General features: G+C 36.3%; 1 protein-coding gene across 1 annotated transcript in view; it reads right to left on the minus strand.

The window, feature by feature from the left end:
- LOC147028989 (uncharacterized) overlaps positions 1-22,935 on the minus strand; it is a 62,741-nt gene that overhangs the window by 22,937 nt on the left and 16,869 nt on the right. The window contains exons 4-5 of the mRNA XM_085876572.1: positions 22,065-22,211; positions 15,414-15,634 (exon numbers count right to left, since the gene is read on the minus strand). Of these exons, the coding sequence (XP_085732698.1) occupies positions 15,414-15,634; positions 22,065-22,211 (368 nt within the window). The remainder of the gene's footprint in view (positions 1-15,413; positions 15,635-22,064; positions 22,212-22,935) is intronic.

Raw genomic sequence — 22,935 nt, forward strand, 5'->3', positions numbered from 1 at the left:
TCTGACATTAATCTCTTTTTCATATTTTAATTTTGTAAATGTTTCTGATGGCTTCATATTTGTTGACGTGTGAATCGTGTCATTGTACTTATCCACAATATCTTGAATAAAAGATGACCATTGTTGTGAACCGAGTTGTGTGAATTTTTTATATAGTCTCTCTTTTAAGGTACGATTAAAACGTTCAACAACAACTGCCTTCCCTTCATTAAAGGTACTGTATAATGTAATACTGTTATTTTTTAGAAAATTCATAAATGTCTTGTTATAAAACTCCCTACCCTCATCAGTCCACAATTTTTTAGGTTTTCTCTTGCTTTTATTAAATATCTGTTGGAAGGCTAACATAAGAGTATTACCTGTTTTGTTTTTTAATGGTACAACCCACGCATATCTACTCCTCAAATCAATAACGGTTAAAGCATACTTGTACCCCTTATCATTATTGAGTTCAATCAAATCAGCAGACCAGATATAATCTACTTCCTTGGAATAAACTTTCCTTCTCTGAAACTTTGTGAATATTGGTTTATGTAATTCATCAGCTAATTGCTCTTCAGTCTTAATGGCATCATTAGAGCCTATAAGTTTTTTGAATTTCCAAGTCCAAGTTTCAATTTAGCACTGATCATCTTCTTCACAATGAACCGATCAACTTTTTCTCTCAAGGTTGGATTTTGTATCAGAGACAAATTATACAACATTTCTCTATCGGCTTCATGCTTTTCTTCCAACGTTGTGGTATTCCCATAATCAATATCGTGTCTCATGCACACTTCATCAACTCTATTGATAGGCTGACTCCAGGATTTAGGATTGTCTGCCTCATCTAATCTTTTATCCAAGTTTGTGCCTGGGCCACAGAAAGAATACCCTGGAAGATGCAATTCCCCTGGTATTCCAGTAGTTGTAAATTTACTTCCTGATAAAAACTTTTGGATATCTCCTCCTAGTTTGTGTTGGGAGATAAATTGATTTTTTTTTGAACCACACACCGAACATATACCTTTTTGTATAACCCTGTTATTTTTACTTTTAATATATGAAATATTTTTAGTATTAGTTTTCTTTTTACATTTGAGACAATAACTCATTTATTTATGAGAAAAATTCCTGCAGAGTGCAAAAACCTTTTTAGTTTCCAACATGCACATTTGAATCTTAATTTTTAAAACATAAAGAATCCTTAGAAATGCCTTCACTCTCTCCTCCATTTATTTAAGAAAAAAAAATGAAAAACTTGAATTAAAATCCATATCTTGTCGATGCTAATAGTCTTGTCGAAAGTATTGCAAATAGACTTGTCAATTCTTTCTTTTCCTCCTCGGTGGGTTGAGTTATTTTCTGTAATACCACCAATCTTTTTGAATCTCACTGGTTTCCATATTTTGATATTTATTCATTCTCTCTCTCTTCCTCCCTCTCTCTCTTCTCTCTCTTTCCTCCTTCTCTCTCTTCTCCTTTTCCTCCTTCTCTTTCTTCTCCCTCTCTCTCTCTCTCTCTTTCCTCCCTCTCTCTATTCTCCTTTTCCTCCTTCTCTTTCTTCTCCCTCTCTCTTCTCTCTTTCCTCCCTCTCTCTATTCTCTCTTTCCTCCTTCTCTTTCTTTCTCCCTCTCCTCCTTCTCCTTTTCCTCCTCTTCCCTCTCTTCTTCAACTCCTTCCTCATCCCTTACTATCCTTGAATCGTTTACACCCCATAGAATATTATACATATATTCATCAGGATTTCTTGTTATTCCTGTATCCAAAATAATTTTTTTTACAACAGGAAACCAATAAAATTTCTTTTGAATTTCTAAAAGAGCCTTACCTTTTCTTAACCTTATAATTTTTTCATTATTTAACATTCTAATTAAATCTAAAGTTGTCGGTTTATCAACATCAGCATAATGCCAATCTTTTATTGAAAATACCTCATTCTTATGTTGTAGAACATATTTATTAAAATAACGAATACCCTTTTCTTGAAGGTATGCTTGGACACAGAAATGATAATTTTCTTGAAGCCTTCTTGCTGTCATTTATGTATTAGAAATATATGTTAGAATAATATTATGGCACGAAACACCTCCCCATCTTCCCATAGTTAAATCATTTTGTATTTCCTTACTTATTATATATAATCCTGTTTTTTCTGTTTTCATGAGATAAACAAGGGCAAAACCATTATTATATTTACCCTTATTAAATTTTTATTTGTTGTTTACTAATCGTGGCCCCACAAAACTCATTCTCGATACCAAGTGGATAATATTCTTCCTTACGAGACTGATTTAATTGTTCCAGGTCTTCGAGGTTAATTTTAAATGACCAATTATACCCTAAATCATTCATATCATACCCCCATTGTTCTATTCTCATACAAACGATACGCCCTTCTTTATAAAAATTTATTTTAATTCGAACTGTGAATTCTGTATGACCTGGAGATAATATCAACACTTCTGTATCTTTGGAATACACGGCTGTTTTATTTAAGGATATATATTGTGATAAATCGCTTAATCTCACCAAGTCATTCGCGTCAGTCGGGCTTGGATAATTTTTTAATTTATAAGCATTTTTCATGTTAATATGTTTGGTTATATTATATTTATGTCGTTCAGCCTGTGCCTTTGTGTAATAATTTGATAAATCAATATCCAGTTCTTGAGATACACCAAAGATAGAACCATCTTTACCAACATAAGTCATTTATATTAGATTAAAAATAATATCATAAAATTTTTTCTTTTTGTTGAGTTGAAATAACACATATAGGCATAATTGGCCACAACACTTGGAATTTAATTCTTGGACTTGAAATGTTTGATAAACACCATTCTGTAAGAATTTTATGACTTCAACAGGTGGTGGAAGACCACAACTATCAAAATAATATTTGTCTTTACTATTAAAAATACAAACCCAATGAGAACCGTTCCCATTATTATCTTCTAAGTTCATAATAATATTCTTTGTATGTTTCGGCACATTTGTTAATTCATCTCTCATACAAATAACCACATTATGAATTTTTAATTTCTTACAATATTTGACAAGTTGTAAATTTGATGTTGTATTCTTTCCAAATTCTTTCAACCACTCATCAATGCTCATTTATTTATTAGAAAGATATAATCCATTACCTCTTTTCGTTAATTTTACACCTGCTTGTGCTATAGAAGAAAGCATATCTCCAACTAGCAATCTCGCTTTATCAGGCAGACCTTCAAGTTTTTCAGCAAAATCGACAATTACACCACTTCCACTAATTTGTTTCTCCAACTCTTTGTTATGTCTTTCCAATTCTTTTTGAGCCTGGAGTTGAGCCTTCCTTTCGTTGGCAGTTTTCACCGCTGTTGAAATACCACCCGTCAATGCTCCAACCGCACTTAAACCAGCAAATAAAGGAATTAGAAATGGGAGAAATCCTCCACTCGTCTCTCTTATTGAATATTTTTTCAACATTGGTTTTGTCATTTTAATTTTAAGTGAGCCAGTGTCATTCAAGATTTTAACCTGTTCTCTTGTGAGAAAAACATCAATTCTTACTGCTCCTTTTCTCTGAATTGTATTAACGTTAATCGTACAAGGCTTTTGATTTTGAACACAAGATGATAGTTTATGAAGATTGATTTGATTAACATATACCCCAGTTGGTACTTTGCCACTCATTTATTTAACAAAAAATTATGTGAGACTAATCATCACACCATTATCTGTATTAATCTGCAATTCTGTTTCTTCCAAAAGCAAACAATATGTATCAACTTCTTCACTCTCTCCTCTTTCAATGTATAGGGAAGTATCCACTCGATTAGACTTTATAGTTTCCTTTTGAGCGCTCAGGTCAAACGCATAGATTGTATACAAACTTTTAAATGCTGTCATATCCAAAATAGGTTCTTTATTTCCATTACTTTCACACACCTTTTGGTAAGACTTGTATGCTTCAGCAAAATCATTTTTTTTTCCCAATTAATTTCCAATCTATCTCGTGGGTAAAATGTTCCATCTAGAGAAACGCGAAGTTGTTTCACCTTAGCATTATCACTCAATGCATTATTCTTATCAGTCGCAGTATCACCATCTGGCTTTTTAAAAATGATCCACAGATATCGTGGCTTTCCTTCCAGAACACCCAAATTCCACGTGTAAGTAGTTTGATTGAGTTTAACGTGTTGACATCTTCTTTTGAGGTATGATACACTGAGTGGTTTCTTTGAGTTAAGTCTTCGATTCAACATCTCTTCTGTTTTAAGATTAGGAGTATATTCACTGATATACCAACTCATTTCCTCAATTACAAATTTATTCTGATCACCAAAAGCACTACCAACACCAAAAAGCAATCGATTTTCATTATCATTCCTTTGTAGTTGAAATCTAATTTTAAGGCCATACAGAACTTTATCATGATCACAAAATCCAAATATACCTTTAAGAGGAACTGCCACAGTAAAACTATTTTCTGCTTTTGTATCATCATTATACATTCCTTTCCTTTGAGTATACCCAGGGTCTGTGTTTGTTCCCGTTGACATATCAGGAATAAAACCTTCGACAGACCCCTTTTCCCATTCTATCACTGAATGTATAGAGTGTAAATTTTATCATTTCAGATACAGCAGAGACATAATCAACCGCTTCAACTTCTTGTGTTCCAATATACAAACGCACACTATCAAACATTTTCCAGAAGAAATCATTTACAAGTGTAGCGTTTGTGTTATTCCCAGCCTTAGTGAATTTAAATTTACACAACAAGAAACTTTCGGAGAGATTCAAATAGGTTTGTTGATTATTTATTTCAAAACTTTTTGTACCATTCGTATTCCAGTCTGTTCCAGTTATTGCATTTACCTTGAAGTAATCTTCTTTTTTAGTGGAGTTTGAGATAATAATAGTATCATCCAAATCATAGATACTATCAATTGCTTCCATACTTGTATTTATTTAGGAAAAAAAAAGATGTTAAAACTTTTGAAACCCTGATCCAAGTATTTGAATTATTTTCTGTCGTTCTTGGGGGGACAACTGAGTTTTGCCTTTCTTAATTTCTTTTATTGCTTGTAATTTATGAGATTCCTTCTGGGCATCTTTTATACTCTTTACAGCACCTGCAACATTTCCCACAGCAGAAGCAGTTGAACCAATTAGATCTTTATGTTTAAGAATAGTTGAACCAATACCCATGAGAGTATCAATTATCCCATCTCCTCTAAATTGATGCCCAACACCCCTTTGTCTCTTAGGTTTATAGTATCCTCTACCAAGATACATACCTTCACCCTTGTAGTATGGGGAAAGGAACATCCCATCCCCTGTAATTATTTTATATTTTCCCAACTCGTGTTTCCTCACAATAACCATCGTATTTATTTATTGGAAAACTTCACGTAGGTGAATTCTGATAGATATAACTTCTCCATTAAAAGAAATCACACGATTATCTTGGTCGGTTATCCTAAAATTTACTCTGTGTATGGTTTTTCCTGACACAGGGAGATAAACCAAATTTTTAGGTTCCATATTGAATTTATAACCAATTGGGGTTGAGTATGCGCTGAATGAAAATATTGTATTTGTTTTTTTTCCATCATTATAAGCACCATCAATCAAATCACAGTGAATTAACACTGAATTTATTCCTGAGGATATTTGAATGACATTATCACTGTAAAACGTCCCATTAGTTTCAATCTTTTTTGAGGAGAAACCCAATAACTCTCTAAATGAATTATCAATTGTGAAATCAACCTTGTAGTTATTTTTAACTTTAATCGTTGATTTTGAAGTATGTTTTTGAATGTTTATAACAATATTTTTTGGTTCATCACCCTGTTCTTTCATAAGACGAGCAATTTCGGAAGATATTTGAGAAATCTCATATGCTCCGGGTGAGACTGTTATCGTTTTGTATCCACTTCCTGGATTATAACTAAACTTGTCATTTTTCTCGGTTATATTAAATAAGGTATTATAAGTTTCCATGGACAATAAAGATGCCTCATATTCTTTTGTTGTGTCAAGTTGTAGTGGGTATGGGAATGAAGATGTGTGGTCGCTTGTTGTGAAATTGAAACTAAGGATTGTGCTTCTCATCTTATTTAATATGAGATAAAATGTCTTTATATTGATATTTATTAATTATTTTCATGTTCATCAACTGGTCTAAAATGGCTGATGCTTCATTAAAACAATTGTTATTTCCAGCCTTCTTACTGCCTAACAACAATAACAGTCTATTAACTAATTGCGATGGGCCATTTGGAAGAAAACTAACACCTGAACCAAGGATACTTAAAGCCTGAATAATGTGTTTCTCCTTCTCATTCTTCCTACTTTTACCAGAAGGAATAACCTTATAATTTAGAGTGTTCAGCAGATCAATATATACTCTATCATCATTATTTTCCATATCCAATGGTTTATCAATATACTTTGATTCATCCCTCACAGTTGAACCTTGTCTTCCATCTTTTGTGAGAAGAAACATTAATCTTGGAGTTAGTTTAACAGGGGGTTGAGCAGAACCCAAGAACCTTAATTCATCATTAAATATCAATACCTTTTCTTGAACAAGATGAAATATTGCTGATTGTTCTGTTGGAATGAGTCCTGCTTTTGGTTTTTGAATCCGCTGAATATTCATTGTTTTGAAGAGCATTCACAATATAATCAGGGGGTCGATTAATCTCTTCCAGTTGTTGAAATAAACCTTCATCATCATATTCTAATTCTCCTAAATGCTCTAATTCTTCCTCCGTCATTTGACTGAAATCTTTTAACATTTGAAGTTTTTTAGGAGTATATTCTACCGTGGGAACTGTGGAAACATCTTTCATTTTTCCTTGGGAAGTTTTTAAAAGTGGTTTAAAAAATTTCTCTTGTTTTTCTTTCAAATGCTTCTTCGCCCGTTAGTTTCTGTCTGCGTTTCTTCTTTATGTCTTCCTGCTGTTTTACACTTTTTGAAACCAACTCTTGATGTTCCCTAAATCTTCTTGCTCTTTCTTTCGCATCCATTTATTTATTGAAAAATATCATTTAATATCTCATCTTGTTTCACAACAATATATTTATATTTTTCAGTCGTGTGTTTCATGTAATCCCCAAATTCCTTTTTACTACATAATGTAGAACAATTGTCTCTCCAAAAATTGTTTATATCTATTGAATTTAACTTGAATAAAATAAAAGTATTAGCATTGTTTCTGATGGAACGACGAGGAAGCTGAAAGTACGATTGACTAAGATAAATACAATTACAAGAAGAATGTCTCCCTCTTGTGTAGTAGCTGTCCATTACCGTTTGGTTTCTCTCATTAACACAATCATCAAAGATAACGAGGTTCTTTTTGGATTTATCCAAATCTTGGGGAGACGGTATATCATCCGTATTATCACTCAGAATACAAGTTATCGGTTTTGATTTCTTTTTACATCTCTGTGTATCACAAAATAGTTGTATTATATCTTCAATGTTAAAATCATTTAGGTTTTTTTGAAGTTTAAATAAACCGATTATATCTTCTTTTTGAAGACCAGCATTAAAACCTTGTGAGAGTAGTTGATACTCTGGTTGAAAACTCGACTTTGTGAAAATTATTAAATTATCATAATCTAAAAAGTTGGGAGTGAGGAGCATCTTTAAAAGTAAGCAGGTTTTTCCACATCCACTTGAACCAACTATGAGGCATCTTAATGAATTTGGGAGATTTTTATGGTTGTCAAATTTTATCTTATTTTCCCAAATAGGTAAAAAATCATTCATTTATATATTTGGAAAACAGGTTATTTAATTTATTCTTGGCTTTTTTCGAAATTCTATATTTTATCCTAAGTTCAGGTTTAATTTCAAGATAATCCATTATTTTATTTATGCAATATCTTGTGTTGATATTTCCCTGAAAATCACATCCATGAATAAGATATAACAACAATCCTTTGAACATTTCTCTAATACGTTCAGTTTCTTCCCTTGTAAGGAAAGGTGTGTTCTCACCCTCTTTCTTTACATTCATTTCTCGAATCAATCTTGTAAAGTAATTCATTTTTGGTGTAAATCTAAAAGAATTATTTTCCTTTTTATATTTTTGATTATCATTAATTAGAAGATAATCACAGAATATACATTGTTTATAGGCTTTTGACTCTGTGTTTAATCCCCGTCTTTCACACGCAGGACAATTCTCAAATTTGTCATATGGAGAATCATGGAATTCAAGAGGCTCAAAATCGAGTAAACTATTCATATTTATAAAGTAAAACTTTACTTAAACTGAAATTCATCTTCGATATCATCTTCGATACTTTCAGAATCATCTATACTTTCATAACTATCATTTGAACACAAACTCTCGGTGTCATAACTATCGTTTGAATGCAAACTCTCGGTATCATAATCACTCTCATAATCTTCAAAATCTTCAGTTGAATATTGGCTCATTTAATTAGTAGAAAAAAACATTACCATCGATATCGATATACATTTTTTCATTAACAGATTCAACTGCTACATTTTTTATATTAAAGGTAATTTTAAAATGATCCTTAACTACAATTGAATGAAATGTCATTTCACCTGATATATTAACATCCTTTATTTCATCAGGATTTATATCTTTAGGGTTGTTGAAAAAAATACAAATTTCTCCTTGCATATTACAGATGGTCTTATCTTTTCTTTCTAAAGCTTCATCCATAAGGTTTTTATTTTTTGATACCTTTTCTTGTTTCATTGCTTTTTCTAGTTTTGAATATATTGCCAGAAGGAGAGGAGAAACTTTTGTTAGAGATACCTTAATTGATGTTCTTCCAGGTATACTAAAAGCCCTTCCACTGAAGTAAATTGAAGAACTCATCATATCCACCATAATTGTTTTTATCCAATAGTTGTTATATTTATCTTTGTTCAATTTTACATCCTTGACATATTTCTCAGCATCTTTAACAAATGAAGAGATTGATTGAAACTTGTCTTTTGTGTCTTGAAACATTGTATTTATTAAGTGAAAAAGTTGGAGGATAAAATGGTTTTAAGCACAGATTCACCTGTAAAATAAACGAAATTTTCATCAAGAAAATTTTAGTTTAAGCACAGATTCACCTGTAAAATAAACGAAATTTTCATCAAGAAAATTTTAGTTTAAGCACAGATTCACCTGTAAAATAAACGAAATTTTCACCAAGAAAATTTTAGTTTAAGCACAGATTCACCTGTAAAATAAACGAAATTTTCATCAAGAAATTTTTAGTTTAAGCAAAGTTTTATTATATAAATATGGTGAATACAACATACTGCGATGTTTGTAATCACGAATATAAACATTATAGAAAACACCTCCGAACCAACAAACACACATTTAATCTATTTCACAAAATATCCCCTCTTGAGTTGGAAAGAAAACATTGTGATACCTGCTCAAAGGATGTTTTGAAGAGTAGTTATAATAGGCATCTTCAATCACAAAAACACAAGAAAAATGAGTTTAAAGTAAAGGGAGACTATTATATTGAAAACACTGATGGGGCATTTAAAGGGCATATAAAAATAAGGATTTTTCAATTTGGAGAACCCGGTCCATCATCAATAATTGAATCAATTGAAATAGTGAAACCTGATGTTGAAAAATTTATTAAAAAACATTAAAAGAAATGAAAACTTTAAAGTTTTATATGGGAGTGAAAAATGAATATGAAAAGACAAGATGAAGAACAAACTCCTTATATGAGGACAGATCTTCATTTTATAACATCATTTCAAGATTTTTTGAATAGTGGGGTTTATGAAGAACTATCAAGACAAGAGGAGGATGTTGATAATACAGTGGTAGGAAGTGGATTCAATATTAAAAAAATCATCTTTTTAGATGTACACATTCTAAAATCAAACCCTCTTAAAGCTTCTTCTTATATTGAATTACCAAAAGAAATAAAACGAAAGAAGGCAGTTGTTAATATTAAGAATAATGATAATAAATGTTTTCTCTGGTCTGTTCTTGCTCACTTACATCCACCAAAATGTAATTCAGAAAGAGTAAAACAATATATGAAATATGAGAATACCTTGGACATTAAAGATTTTAATTTCCCAATGCCACTAACAGATATTCCTAAATTTGAGAAAAAGAATAATCTTTCTATTAATGTATATGGATTAACGGATACAAACAAAGTTCAAATATTAAAAATTTCAAACAACTTTAAAAATGAAGAAACACACATTGATCTTTTATATTTTAGTGTTGGAAATAATTCACATTACACATACATCAATAATTTATCAAGATTAATCTCTTCTCAGGTATTCAGAACAGCAAACAAAATATATCCTTGTAAGCGATGTCTTAATTCATTTCATACAAAAGAACGATTAGAACAACATTCAAAATATTGTAGTAATCATAAATCAGCTGTAATTACAATGCCTAAACCTGGTGAAAAGATTTCTTTTGAAGATTATAATAAATCTATCATGCACCCATTTGTGATATATGCTGATTTTGAATGTATCCTTAAAAAGATAAATACTGCTTCTCCTAATCCAAAAGAACCATATACAAATAAATATCAAAAACATATTCCTTGTGGTTTCTGTTATTATATCAAATCATCTGTTGGAGAAAAGTATAATAAACTTGAACAGTATAGTGGAAAAAATGCTTCACAAGAGTTTGTAAAACGATTAGAAAAGGATTGTATAAGACCAAGTAAATTAATGAAAGAAACAAATGAACCGATGAAATTAACCATAGAAGAAAAATTAGAATTTAGAAAGAACAATATCTGTCATATTTGTGAGGAGGAAATTGAGGAGTCTAAAGTTAGGGATCATTGTCATCTTACTGGTAAATATAGAGGTCCCGCTCATTCCTGTTGTAATCTTAATTATAAATTACCTTCTTTTATTCCAGTCTTTCTTCACAACAGCGCCAACTATGATACACATCTATTTATAAATGAACTTTCAAAAACACCAGGGAATATTTCTGCCATAACAAACACAAGTCAAAAGTATATTTCATTTACAAAATGATATTCACAAAACCTATAACTCGTATAAGGTTTCTTGATTCTTACAAGTTTATGGGAACGCCACTAGCCAACCTCGCATCAAATCTAAGCTCCACGGGCTCTTTTCCAAATCTTAATTCATTCTTTCCAAAAGAGGAAATTCTAACCAAAGAGGAAATTCAGATTAAAGAGAGAATTCAAAGTAAAGAGGAAATTCTAATTAATGAGGAAATGAATGAAGAAATTCTTACTGAAGATGAAATTCTAATTATACAGAAAATTCGAACAAAGAATGAAATTCTAACTAAAGAGGAAATTCTGATTATAGATGAAATTCTGATTAAAGAGGGAATTCTAACTAGAGAGGAAATTGAAACAAGGAATGAAATTCAAAGTAAAGAGAAAATTCTTACAAGTAAGGGAATTTATCCTTATGGTTATATGGATTCATTTATGAGATTTAAAGAAACACAACTTCCTTCAAAAGAAAGTTTCTATAATAACCTTTATGAAGAAGAGATAAGTGATAAGGAATATAAACACGCACAAGAAATTTGGAAAATATTTAAGATAAAGAACCTTGGAGAATATCATGATTTGTATCTAAAAACAGATGTTTTATTGTTAGCTGATGTGTTTGAAGCTTTTAGATCACTCTGTCATAATAAAAATTGTTATGGATTAGATCCTGCCCACTATTTCACAGCTCCTGGTTTAGCTTGGAGTGCAATGTTGAAAATGACAAAACAAGATATAGATTTAGTCAGTGATGTAGATATGCTTTTGATGATTGAGAAGTCTAAGAGAGGTGGAATATCACAAGTATGTTCAAAAAGATATGCTAAAGCAAATAATAAATATCTTCCAAATTATGAGAGTGAAAAAAAGTAATTATTTGATGTACTTTGATGCTAATAATTTGTATGGATGGGCAATGTCTCAATCTCTGCCTTATGGTAAATTAGAGTGGGTGGAAGAAAAGGATTATGAAAAGGCTTTGATGAATATTGTTATTTCTTCTCAAGAGAAATTGAATGACAAAGAAGAAGGTTATTATTTTGAAGTTGATTTGAAGTACCCGAGTGATCTTCATAATAAGCATAAAGACCTTCCTTTTGCATGTGAGAAAGAAACCCCAAAGAAAGAATGGTTCAGTGATTATCATAAAAGTTTTAATATTAAAGGCAAATCAACAGAAAAGTTATTAACAACATTCTATGATAAAGAGGGATATGTTTTGCATCAAAGGAACTTGAGACAATATTTATCTGCTGGGTTGAGAGTAGCTAAAATTCATAGAGTTTTAAAATTTAAACAAAGTCCTTGGATGAAAAAGTATATTAAATTCAATACAGATATGAGAACAAATACAAAAGTAAAATTTGAAGGGGAATTCTATAAATTGATGAATAATGCTGTCTTTGGAAAGACAATGGAGAATGTTAGAAACAGGCAAAACATTAGATTTGCAACATCTTGGAAAGAAGCTTCTAGATTGATAAATAAACCAAGTTTTGAGAGAGAAGAGGATTCTTCAGAGAAATTTTCTGCTATTCATATGAAAAGGAAAGTATTGTCATGGATAAACCAATTTATATTGGAACAGCAGTTCTTGATTTATCAAAGATATTGATGTATGATTATTTGTATAATGATTTAAAGAAAGAGTATGGTGAAAATGCTTCATTGTTGTATATGGACACCGATAGTTTTATTCTAGATATAAAAACTGACGATGTTTATAAGGATATGAAGAAAAACATTGGAGTATATGATACAAGTAATTTTAGTAAGAAGAGTGAGTTATTTTCAAAAAAGAATGAAAAGGTTATTGGTAAGTTTAAGGATGAGTTGGGTGGAAAAGTAATGAGTGAGTTTATTGGATTGAGAGCAAAGGCATATGCTTATAAGTATGGTGATCAGATTGATAAAAGGTTAAAGGGAATAAAGAAATATGTAATAAAGAAATCAATAACTTTTAGAAATTATTATAATTGTTTGATGAATAAGAAAGAAGAATATAGGAAAATGAATACAATAAGAAGTTATAAACATAAGATATATAGTGAAGAAGTAAATAAAAAGGCATTAGGAGCCTTTGATGATAAGAGATTTATTTTAGATAATGGAATAGATTGTGTTCCATATGGATATTGTATGATAGAGTGTATAAAATAGATTGTGTTCCATATGGACACAAGTTTTAACGATGGGAAGATGGGTTAGGGTTTTTAAGGGCTTCCGCCGCGTTTTTCACAATATATAAATGGTCGAACCAAGTATTAGTCAAACTAAAGAGTGGAGAAAATCTCAGTCTTGGTATATAAATGGAAAACATAATGAATGTGAAAAATATCAAATAAGTCTTATTGAAAAAATATCTAAAACAAAGGTAAATAAAACAAATATGCGAATCAATTTAAAAACCAATAAGTTAGAGGATGTAAAGAAAATAATAAATATGTTTGAATGGACTGAAAAATTTGATGGTTATCAATTGAACAATGGAAAAATAATTTACTACAATATCAAAATGATATGCAACTCAGGAGGTGGTCAGATGAGATCATTAAGAGAAGTTTATCATTTCATAATGGCACAAAAGGGGTATCTTAAAAAATATAAAGATTCAAATGTTTTGTTTTTCAATATTTTAGATGGGGATTATTGTGCAAAGAAAATTAAACTATTGAAGGAATTTGAGAATGAACAAATGTTTATAGGTTCAATGAGTGAGCTAAACAATATGCATTGGTTATTTGATAAAGAGTGCCCCGAGGCTTAGACGTTTCAGATATTTCTTTAGAATCACCTTTAACAAATCTTTATCTTGTTGTATGGGCTATTTGAATAGAGAGCCCCTAGGTTAAAAGGGGAAATAAAAAAATGACCGTTTTTACAGCCATTTTTCCCTGCTGTGCAGGGGTTTAGCTTTTTCTTGAGGCAATGTTTTATGGCCGGATGCCCTTCCTGACACCAACCCTGGTCGCCTCTTACGACACACAGGGATATGGTACACCTATTCTAACCGGGGCATACACCGGGACCAGTACACTGGCACTCATTTCGCCGACCTCGGAAGGATGGCAGGCTGAGTCAACCCCCTGGTGTTAATTCAGCAGCCAACGGGATTTGAACTCAGGACCCTGGGATCCCAAGCCGCCACCCTAACAACTAAGCCAACACCAGGCTCCAGGTTAAAAGGGGAGACAAATAAATATACCTTGGGCTAAAAAGGGGATTTATTTTTTCAGGGGAAAAAAAGAAAAATTTCATGGCTGAAAATCCCCCATTCATTTACATGGGGAAAAGTGAGCCAGAACCAGTATTCTTTCCCTACTGCTGTGAACCCCAACAGATCAACATGATAACTTGTTCAAGAATCGGGAATAAGTCACATGTCTGTCACACGCTTTCTAAAGAGAAACAAATACCACCCTTACAGAGTCCAATGCATGCAAGAGCTTGATGGGGGATAAATGAGACAGACGTGTTGTCCACTCAAATCTCTACACAACAGGAATTAGCGCAATCTTAAAATTTATTACGATATCATGTTGAGTGATGAGGTTATTTTCCATCTCAGTGGAATGGTAAACAGACATAACTGCCGTTATTGGGCGAATGAGAATCCCCATTGGTTGGAAGAGACCCATGTTCAGAATTATCCAAGGGTAATGGTCTGGTGTGGCATCCATGGAACAAACTTACTCGGCCCATACTTTTTTTGAAGGGACTGTAACCTTGGTAACTCTGTACCAGTTAAATTCCACAATACCAGGATGATGGATCGGTCGACGTGCACCAGTGGCATGTCCCCCTAGATCACCAGATTCCGAAGGTTTGTCGCACAAAAACAAAAATACCCAATTAACCTATGATTCCTGAATTTTGTTACACTCTGTATATAAGAAGAGGAGATCGGAAACTCTACCCCCGCCCGGAGAAGTAAAGTTCGTGACGATATTGTACACTGTTCCTCAGAACACTAATGTGGCGTGAAGACTGTGCAATGTGAATAGCCGACCCAGCACGGGTAATGCGAGCGCAGTCGCACTCCCTCCCCCCCCCGGAGAAGCAAAGTTGTCGTTTGTGATGTGGATGGTGATGGCGATGGCGATGGTTAGGGGGAGAGGGGGGAATAACCGGATTGCTTTGCACCATGGGACGACATCCCGCGTTTCACTGTGGGGGTCAGCGGGGGTTGGTGCTGTAAGGGAAACAGCCTTTAGCTCCATTAGGATGGACCCCCCCCCCTCGACACCTTAACATATCATTATATAGCGAAAAGATAACAAGCTGATGAAAAAGAAGAAGAAGATCATCACCAACTACCCATAAAATTATAAAAATGTACATTCATGCATTATTATCCACTTTTCACATACTTGATTACAGGTACTCATCTTTCTCACCTTCGTTCGACAGACATCTTCCTCCCACCATCACCCTCCATTTCCCGTAGAGTTGCTTGTAGGGCAGCAAGCTCACTACCCATCTCAGCACCACCCTCCCCAGTCAGTGGTTCAGTTGCTCCAAAACCTTCTCTTTGTGCTATTTTCTCCACTTCCTTCTCTGCTGTTCTCAACCTCTCTGCTAGCTCTCTTTTCTCTCCTTCCAAAATGGAAATTTTTATCTAGAAAGGTGAAGAAGAAGCAGAAGAAGAAGAAGCAGAAGAACCAGAAGAAGAAGAAAGGAACAGTTAAAGGTCATAAACACCACAAACATCTATGATCAGTCTGTCTGTCTGTCTGTCTGTCTGTTCCCAGGTACCGCAAAAACGGCTGAACCGATCGTAACCATTTTTTGGGTGTGTAATCCTGGGACCCCTTGGAGTAAAACAGGCATAAATATAACAAAATGATCCCCTTGACAGCTCCCGTAGGGAGCGGGTGCTTCTAGTAATTGTAGTGTTGCAATTCCAAGGGTACAACAGCAGGAATCCTTTAGAACAAAGCATGAAGGACACGGAAGGAGCACACAAACTCAACACTTCTTGAAGCAATATAAAAATATATAATAGTACATGGAATAAGCACCGAAACAAGAACAACAACAACAACCATAGCCTCAGCCGCAGCCACGACAACGACTTGTTATAAAAGACCATTTTTTTTTTTCACGTTTCACTTCATTTTACATCCTCATTGAGACTCACACACAGACATAGCAATGTTTGTGAAATACAACATGCCGTCTTTTGATTAAACCTGTCAACAAAGCGACAGGTAAGCACGCCTAGCACTTTTACAATACAGAGCAATTTGCTATAAGGGACAAATTTGCTGTCCCTAATGGACAAACCTCATCAATTCATTTTAATGCGACGAAAACACTTTCCCAAAATTGCAACTCTGAGATTGCACAGCTTGTGCTGAACAATCCAGAATGCGCAAAAAAACTATGATGCCGATTGGTTTCGGATAAATAGGCCGAGCATGCAGTTTTTTTGTCCCCATCGACGCGTGCTTGAAGCTACGTTTATACATGCACAAAGTCCTATTCTCTGCAAGGAAAAGTATTATGTACAAACGCTTCGCTTGTTTTGATGAAACTGCAGCGTTGTTGGAAGTCTCGGGTTATCCAGTTCCCTCAGTTCCTCATTGCTATGACAACAACTGTATTGCTGTTGTCCAATCAGCGTCAGGCATGTGTAATAATCAATGACGAGTACCAATCAGCGACCATGTTTGAACAGTATAAATTGCTTTAACCTTTGATATTCAGCATTCTTGTGATTTGTCCTGACGAGTGCAACACGAAAAGCAAAGGCAATAATATGTCCCTTTTTTAATTTTAATTCTGCAGGACTAAACGATTATTCACCTCGTTCTCTTTTCACGGGCTATGGCTATCTGTTGCAGTGACATACTTGGAATTTCCCCATTGATGGATGACAGGCTGACTTGGTAATATTTTGAGTTTACACCAAGTTTTTTATTTTGATATACCACACTCTTTATTACAGAGTGTTGGTGCTGCCGAAGTGGTTTCTTGGCGAGAGTTACATTGAGTGGTTTACCATTACCTTCCCAGCATTGTTTGTCCATGCTCTATCCTTTTAAAAATGCTGAGCATCAAGCAAGGAAGTGGCACTTACCATTTTCAAAGTCTTTGGTAAAACTCAAGAGTTCCAAATGCAGACCTCCCAGACTCAGAGTGGACCCTCAAACTATTACGCCACAGAGTCTGCTTAACAAGTTAGTAAGTTAATGCTTTTTCTATTATCTTATTGACAGTGTGTCAATTAAGTTATCAGACTAGTCGGTTGCTGGTATTTTCCATAATCCTATCGGCAGAATGTCAATAGAGTCCTTCCTCGGCCCACCTGAGCTGCTGACCACTTACAAAGCTTTTGTCCGCAGCCTGATGGAGTACTACTCTCCCCTCTGGGCTGAAAGTCCCTGTAATGTCCATCTTGTATACCCCGTGTTCTCCGCCCCATCCCTCTCCCTTCCACAGATCTAATCTCTGTTCCCCACTGTTTTGTCCTTCCCACTCCCACCCCTCTTGTCTCATGCCCCCCCCCGCCCCTTGCTGTGCGTTGTGTGTTAGCTCTCACATGAGCGTCGACAAGGTATACAAAAAAAGAAAGAAAATAAATAAATAAATAAAATAAAAAAAGAGGTTGTATCGGTATACTTGTACTACGAGTGAGTGGTTATGTGTCTATCACAGACTACAACCAAGCTCGAGGTTGTATTTTAACTTTAATACATCATTTATAGGCTACAATTGAGAAACCTCAGCAACTATGTAATGGATGCTTCAATAGGGTGGATGCATGGCAGGCACCCTCTGTTGGTCAGGTCCTTTGGAACAAGTCCTGGTGTGGCACGTGGATCGAAAATCACCATTCCAATTAAGCTTTATTATTTTGCATTAACGAATTTTTATTTGAAGATTGAAAAAAATCAAAGAAAAAAAAAATAAAAAACTAACACTTAACTGCATGTTTGCCCATGTATTGTAAACTGGCATTTAAAAACTTTTTCTGGTCAGTTATTGTATTTGCTTTCTGTTTGTGCTGTGCTTGAGTATTCTGATGGAGATAGATTGAAATAATTGATATTTACTGCATACAGTGGGGAGAACAAGTATTTGATACACTGCCGATTTTGCAGGTTTTCCCACTTACAAATCACGTAGAGGTCTGTAATTTTTATCATAGGTAAACTTCAACTGTGAAAGACGGAATCAAAAACAAAAATCCTGAAAATCACATTGTTTGATTTTTAAATAATTAATTTGCATTTTATTGCAGAAATAAGTATTTGATACATCAGAAAAACAACTTAATATTTGGTACAGAAACCTTTGTTTGCAATTACAGAGATCAGACCTTTCCTGTAGTTCTTAACCAGGTTTGCACAGACTGCAGCAGGGATTTTGGCCCATTCCTCCATACAGATCTTCTCCAGATCCTTCAGGCTTCGGGGCTGTCGCTGGGCAACACAGACTTTCAGCTCCCTCCAAAGATTTTCTATTGGGTTCAGGTCTGGAGACTGGCTGGGCCACTCCAGGACCTTGAGATGCTTCTTACGGAGCCACTCCTTAGTTGCCCTGGCTGTGTGTTTCGGGTCGTTGTCATGCTGGAAGACCCAGCCACGCTCCATCTTCAATGCTCTTGTTGAGGGAAGGAGGTTGTTGGCCAAGATCTCCCAATACATGGCCCCATCCATCCTCCCCTCAATACGGTGCAGTCGTCCTGTTCCCTTTGCAGAAAAGCATCCCCAAAGAATGATGTTTCCACCTCCATGCTTCACGGTTGGGATGGTGTTCTTGGGGTTGTACTCATCCTCCTTCTTCCTCCAAACACGGCGAGTGGAGTTTAAACCAAAAAGCTCTATTTTGGTCTCATCAGACCACATGACCTTCTCCCATTCCTCCTCTGGATCATCCAGATGGTCATTAGCAAACTTCAGACGGGCCTGGACATGCGCTGGCTTGAGCAGAGGGACCTTGCGTGCGCTGTAGGATTTTAATCAATGACGGCGTAGTGTGTTACTTATGGTTTTCTTTGATACTGTGGTCCCAGCTCTCCTCAGGTCATTGACCAGGTCCTGCCATGTAGTTCTGGGCTGATCCCTCACCTTTCTCATGATCATTGAGGCTCCACAAGGTGAGATCTTGCATGGAGCCCCAGACCGAGGGAGATTGACTGTTATCTTGAACTTCTTCCATTTTCTAATAATTGCGCCAACAGTTGTTGCCTTCTCACCAAGCTGCTTGCCTATTGTCCCGTAGCCCATCCCAGCCTTGTGCAAGTCTACAATTTTGTCCCTGGTGTCCTTAGACAGCTCTCTGGTCTTGCCCAATGTGGAGAGGTTGGAGTCTGATTGAGTGTGGACAGCTGTCTTTTATGCAGATAACGAGTTCAAACAGGTGCAGTTAATACAGGTAATGAGTGGAGAATGGGAGGGCTTCTGAAAGACAAAACTAACAGGTCTGTGAGAGCCGGAATTCTTACTGGTTGGTAGGTGATCAAATACTTATTTCATGCAATAAAATGCAAATTAATTATTTAAAAATCAAACAATGTGATTTTCAGGATTTTTGTTTTTGATTCCGTCTTTCACTGTTGAAGTTTACCTATGATAAAAATTACAGACCTCTACGTGATTTGTAAGTGGGAAAACCTGCAAAATCGGCAGTGTATCAAATACTTGTTCTCCCCACTGTATATACACACATATACGTATCCAATATATTGTTGCGGATTCGCGCCCGCCGGCGTGCGGACGGCCACGTAACTCGAATCGCGGCACGTCGCCCACCGGACGGACAATCCAGTCGTGACCCTCTCGGACTAACGCCGGGAACCAGTCACGGGTGGACCTTTCGGTCTCACCACGATCGTGCCAATCGGCCCCCGCGTGGGATAGGGTTGCTCGCCAAATTCGACCTACCTAAGTACCCACACGGAGGGTAGACCAGGCGATCGCACCTCGCCGCAGGTCAACTTCGGACACGGGCCACTTTAAGCGACCCGTTCCGTACTATCGGGATAACCGAGCGGTGTTATTCGTCAGCCTCGACGGTTCGATTAATTATCGGGCGTTTTAGCCCACGACCAACCCTTTACGTGAAGCAAGATGGAGATTCAATAGAGGAAAAGACGAAGCGAAGCGGGAAAACAGTTCAACATGAAGCACATTTATTTCGCGATGAACGGAAAGCACACATATACAATTCCACAAAAAGCACATGTAAAAGAAGAAGACAATGCAATATTACACAAAAAGCAAATGCAACAATGCAGATCTAACCGACTACCGGGCACACGGCAACACTTATACAATTTTACTTCACAGACGGCGCCGACAACACATATTCCCAAATCAAAAAGAAAAAAGCCACCCTCCAGGATGAGGCGGGCCTGGGGCCGAGACCGGGTTGGGCCTACCCGTCTGATGATGAGACGCGAAGTGGCGGTGGTGCCTCAACTCCGCGGGCCTCGTGGACAGTGTCTGGTAGGGGGTGGGAAAGAGGCCCCCTTTGTCGCACTATCTCAGCGCGGGGGGGAAACAGGAGGGGGTTGCTGATGCTCGGGGGAAGGAGGATATCACCCTGTCTCGGGTCCCGTGACAAGCGTCTCCACCTCGACCTCGGTCGCGCCGCCGTCCTCTCCCTCTGCAGCTCCCGGCACCGACGCGAGCACCCCCTCGTCCCAACTCTTCACTCTTGACTTCTCCCACTTCTTTCCAGCTCCACTGACGACTCTCTTGAACTCCGCACAACTGCCTTTACTGACGGACGCAGCCGTTTATATAAGCCCCGTGGCTTCGCTCTTTCACCCTTGACCCTTTGCCTCCGACCCTTCACCTCTCTAACTGGCTCCCCATTGGACCGAGGAAAAGTGGGCGTGAATGCTTTTTGATCCACGAATTTGCATATCGCGACCGCCCTCCAACGCCCTGGAGGCGGGGCCAAATCGCCCCTCGCTCACCGATTGGACGGAACAAAAGTGGGCGTGAGTCGTTTTTGATCCGTTTTTCTCGGAAAGTCTGTGATGTTTCTGAACACGCTGTTCGGTGCGCGCCCCGCACGAGTCCAGTATCGTTGCCCACAAGTGGCGCGAGAATGACGGTGATGCGATGGTGGCGAGTTGTGACGGTAAAGGTCGTGGCTGTTGTTGTGAAGCGGCGTTGTGGTTGGTGGTTGTTGTTGTGAAGCGGCGTTGTGGTTGGTGGTTGTTGTTGTGATGGCTGTTGAGACGTGGTTGGTGGTGGTAGTAATGGCGGCTGGTCCAAAATAAAGATAGTAAAAGAAAAACGGCTATCCTGAAGAGTCGCAGCCCAACTGAATGACATTTATTCCCTCGAAACAATGGGTTTGGGCCGAACTACACATATACTTACAGAGATATCTCACCTAAGGGACCTGAATGGTGGTTTGTGAATTTCGTCAACCACAACAATATAAAGCTGATTCTAACCACTCACTGACTGACTCACATTAATGTTCAGTACCTTCTGGGTGACATAGAAAGCTGAAATGTTGTGTGCCAACAGACAGCATAGCCGATACACTGGGAAAAATCTTCACAGAACCATCAGAAAGCATCCGTAAATGAAAATATAAATGAATGAAAAATCAAATGTAAGTGAGCGACCCGAGACAATGGGGAAGCACGGTTCATTATTGCTTACAATGTGTAATATATTGTAGCGACCCTTGCTAGTATATACTATATAAATAATAACACAATACCATTCCTTTCGCGCCGTAGAGGCACATGGGGCTGCCGTGGCGGTTTCATTGGCAAGGAGTGGAGTCCTGGACAGGTCGCCACTCCGACGCAGGTAACCCCGAATGGTTATTACCCCAGTACACAGGTATTCATTTCACCGAACTCAGAAGGATGACAGGCTGAGTCAACCCCACCTGGTGTTAATTCAACGGGTGACGGGCTCAAACTCAGGACCTTAAGATCCCAAGCCAGCCACTCTAACCGCTAAGCCAACAGCAGGCTTATATAACACACAGACACAGACACAGACACAGACACAGACACAGACACCATTTTCACCCTTGACATCTTGTAAAATTCCTCATTTTCTTACTTGTAGTAGTGGGAGAAGCCTGGCTCTTGCCTCCAACTCACGCAAGCGAGCTAAGGCACATACCATCTGGTTTCGAATCTGGGTCAACTGGTCAGCAGGGGTGAAGAGAGTTGTGCATGATGGGGATGGTGTGAGGAGGGAACGAGGCTGTGGGCAGGGTCGGAACAAAAATGTCCCAAGAGGCAATACATATTACTCCAAAAATGTCAACATCACAATGCAGTATTAAACAATACCTATAAAAATAGAGAGAAAAAAAAAATATATATATATATATATATATATATATATATATATATATATATATATATATATATATATATATATATATATATATATATATATATATAAAAATTAAAAAAAAAAATATATATATATATATATATATATAAAATTTCATTTCAATTATAAAAATTTCAATCAGCATCTCTACATGTATGGCAACCATTCCATTCCAGTGTCTGTTGAATTTCAACACAAGCACACCTCATTCTAATCAGTGAGGAACTGATAAGGTGATCACCTGAACCGAATCTTATTTAACAAGGAAAAGTATAAAAACCACTGCTGTGGTCATTACTATTCTCTTGCAATAGGACCAGCTGGATGGCAAAAACAGTGCTAGTCGAACCTCAAAAGTAAATGGAATCAAGAAAATAACTATTGACCATGCCAAAAGAGTTGAAAAGAAAAGTTTTCAGTGAGGAAAAGAAGGGTTCAATTCTGGCTTTACTGGCAGAGTGATACGGTGAGCGTCACGTTGCTTCCATCCTTAAAATTTCAAAGATGGCGATTCATAAGAACAAGGGCAAGCAGCAGACATTGGGGACAACGAAGCTACAGACTGGCAGAGGGTGAAAACGACTTTCCA

Source organism: Eptatretus burgeri, chromosome 4 (genome assembly GCF_056783735.1).
Source record: "Eptatretus burgeri isolate ZD-2024b chromosome 4, Ebu_testis_v1, whole genome shotgun sequence".
Lineage (NCBI taxonomy): Eukaryota > Metazoa > Chordata > Myxini > Myxiniformes > Myxinidae > Eptatretus > Eptatretus burgeri.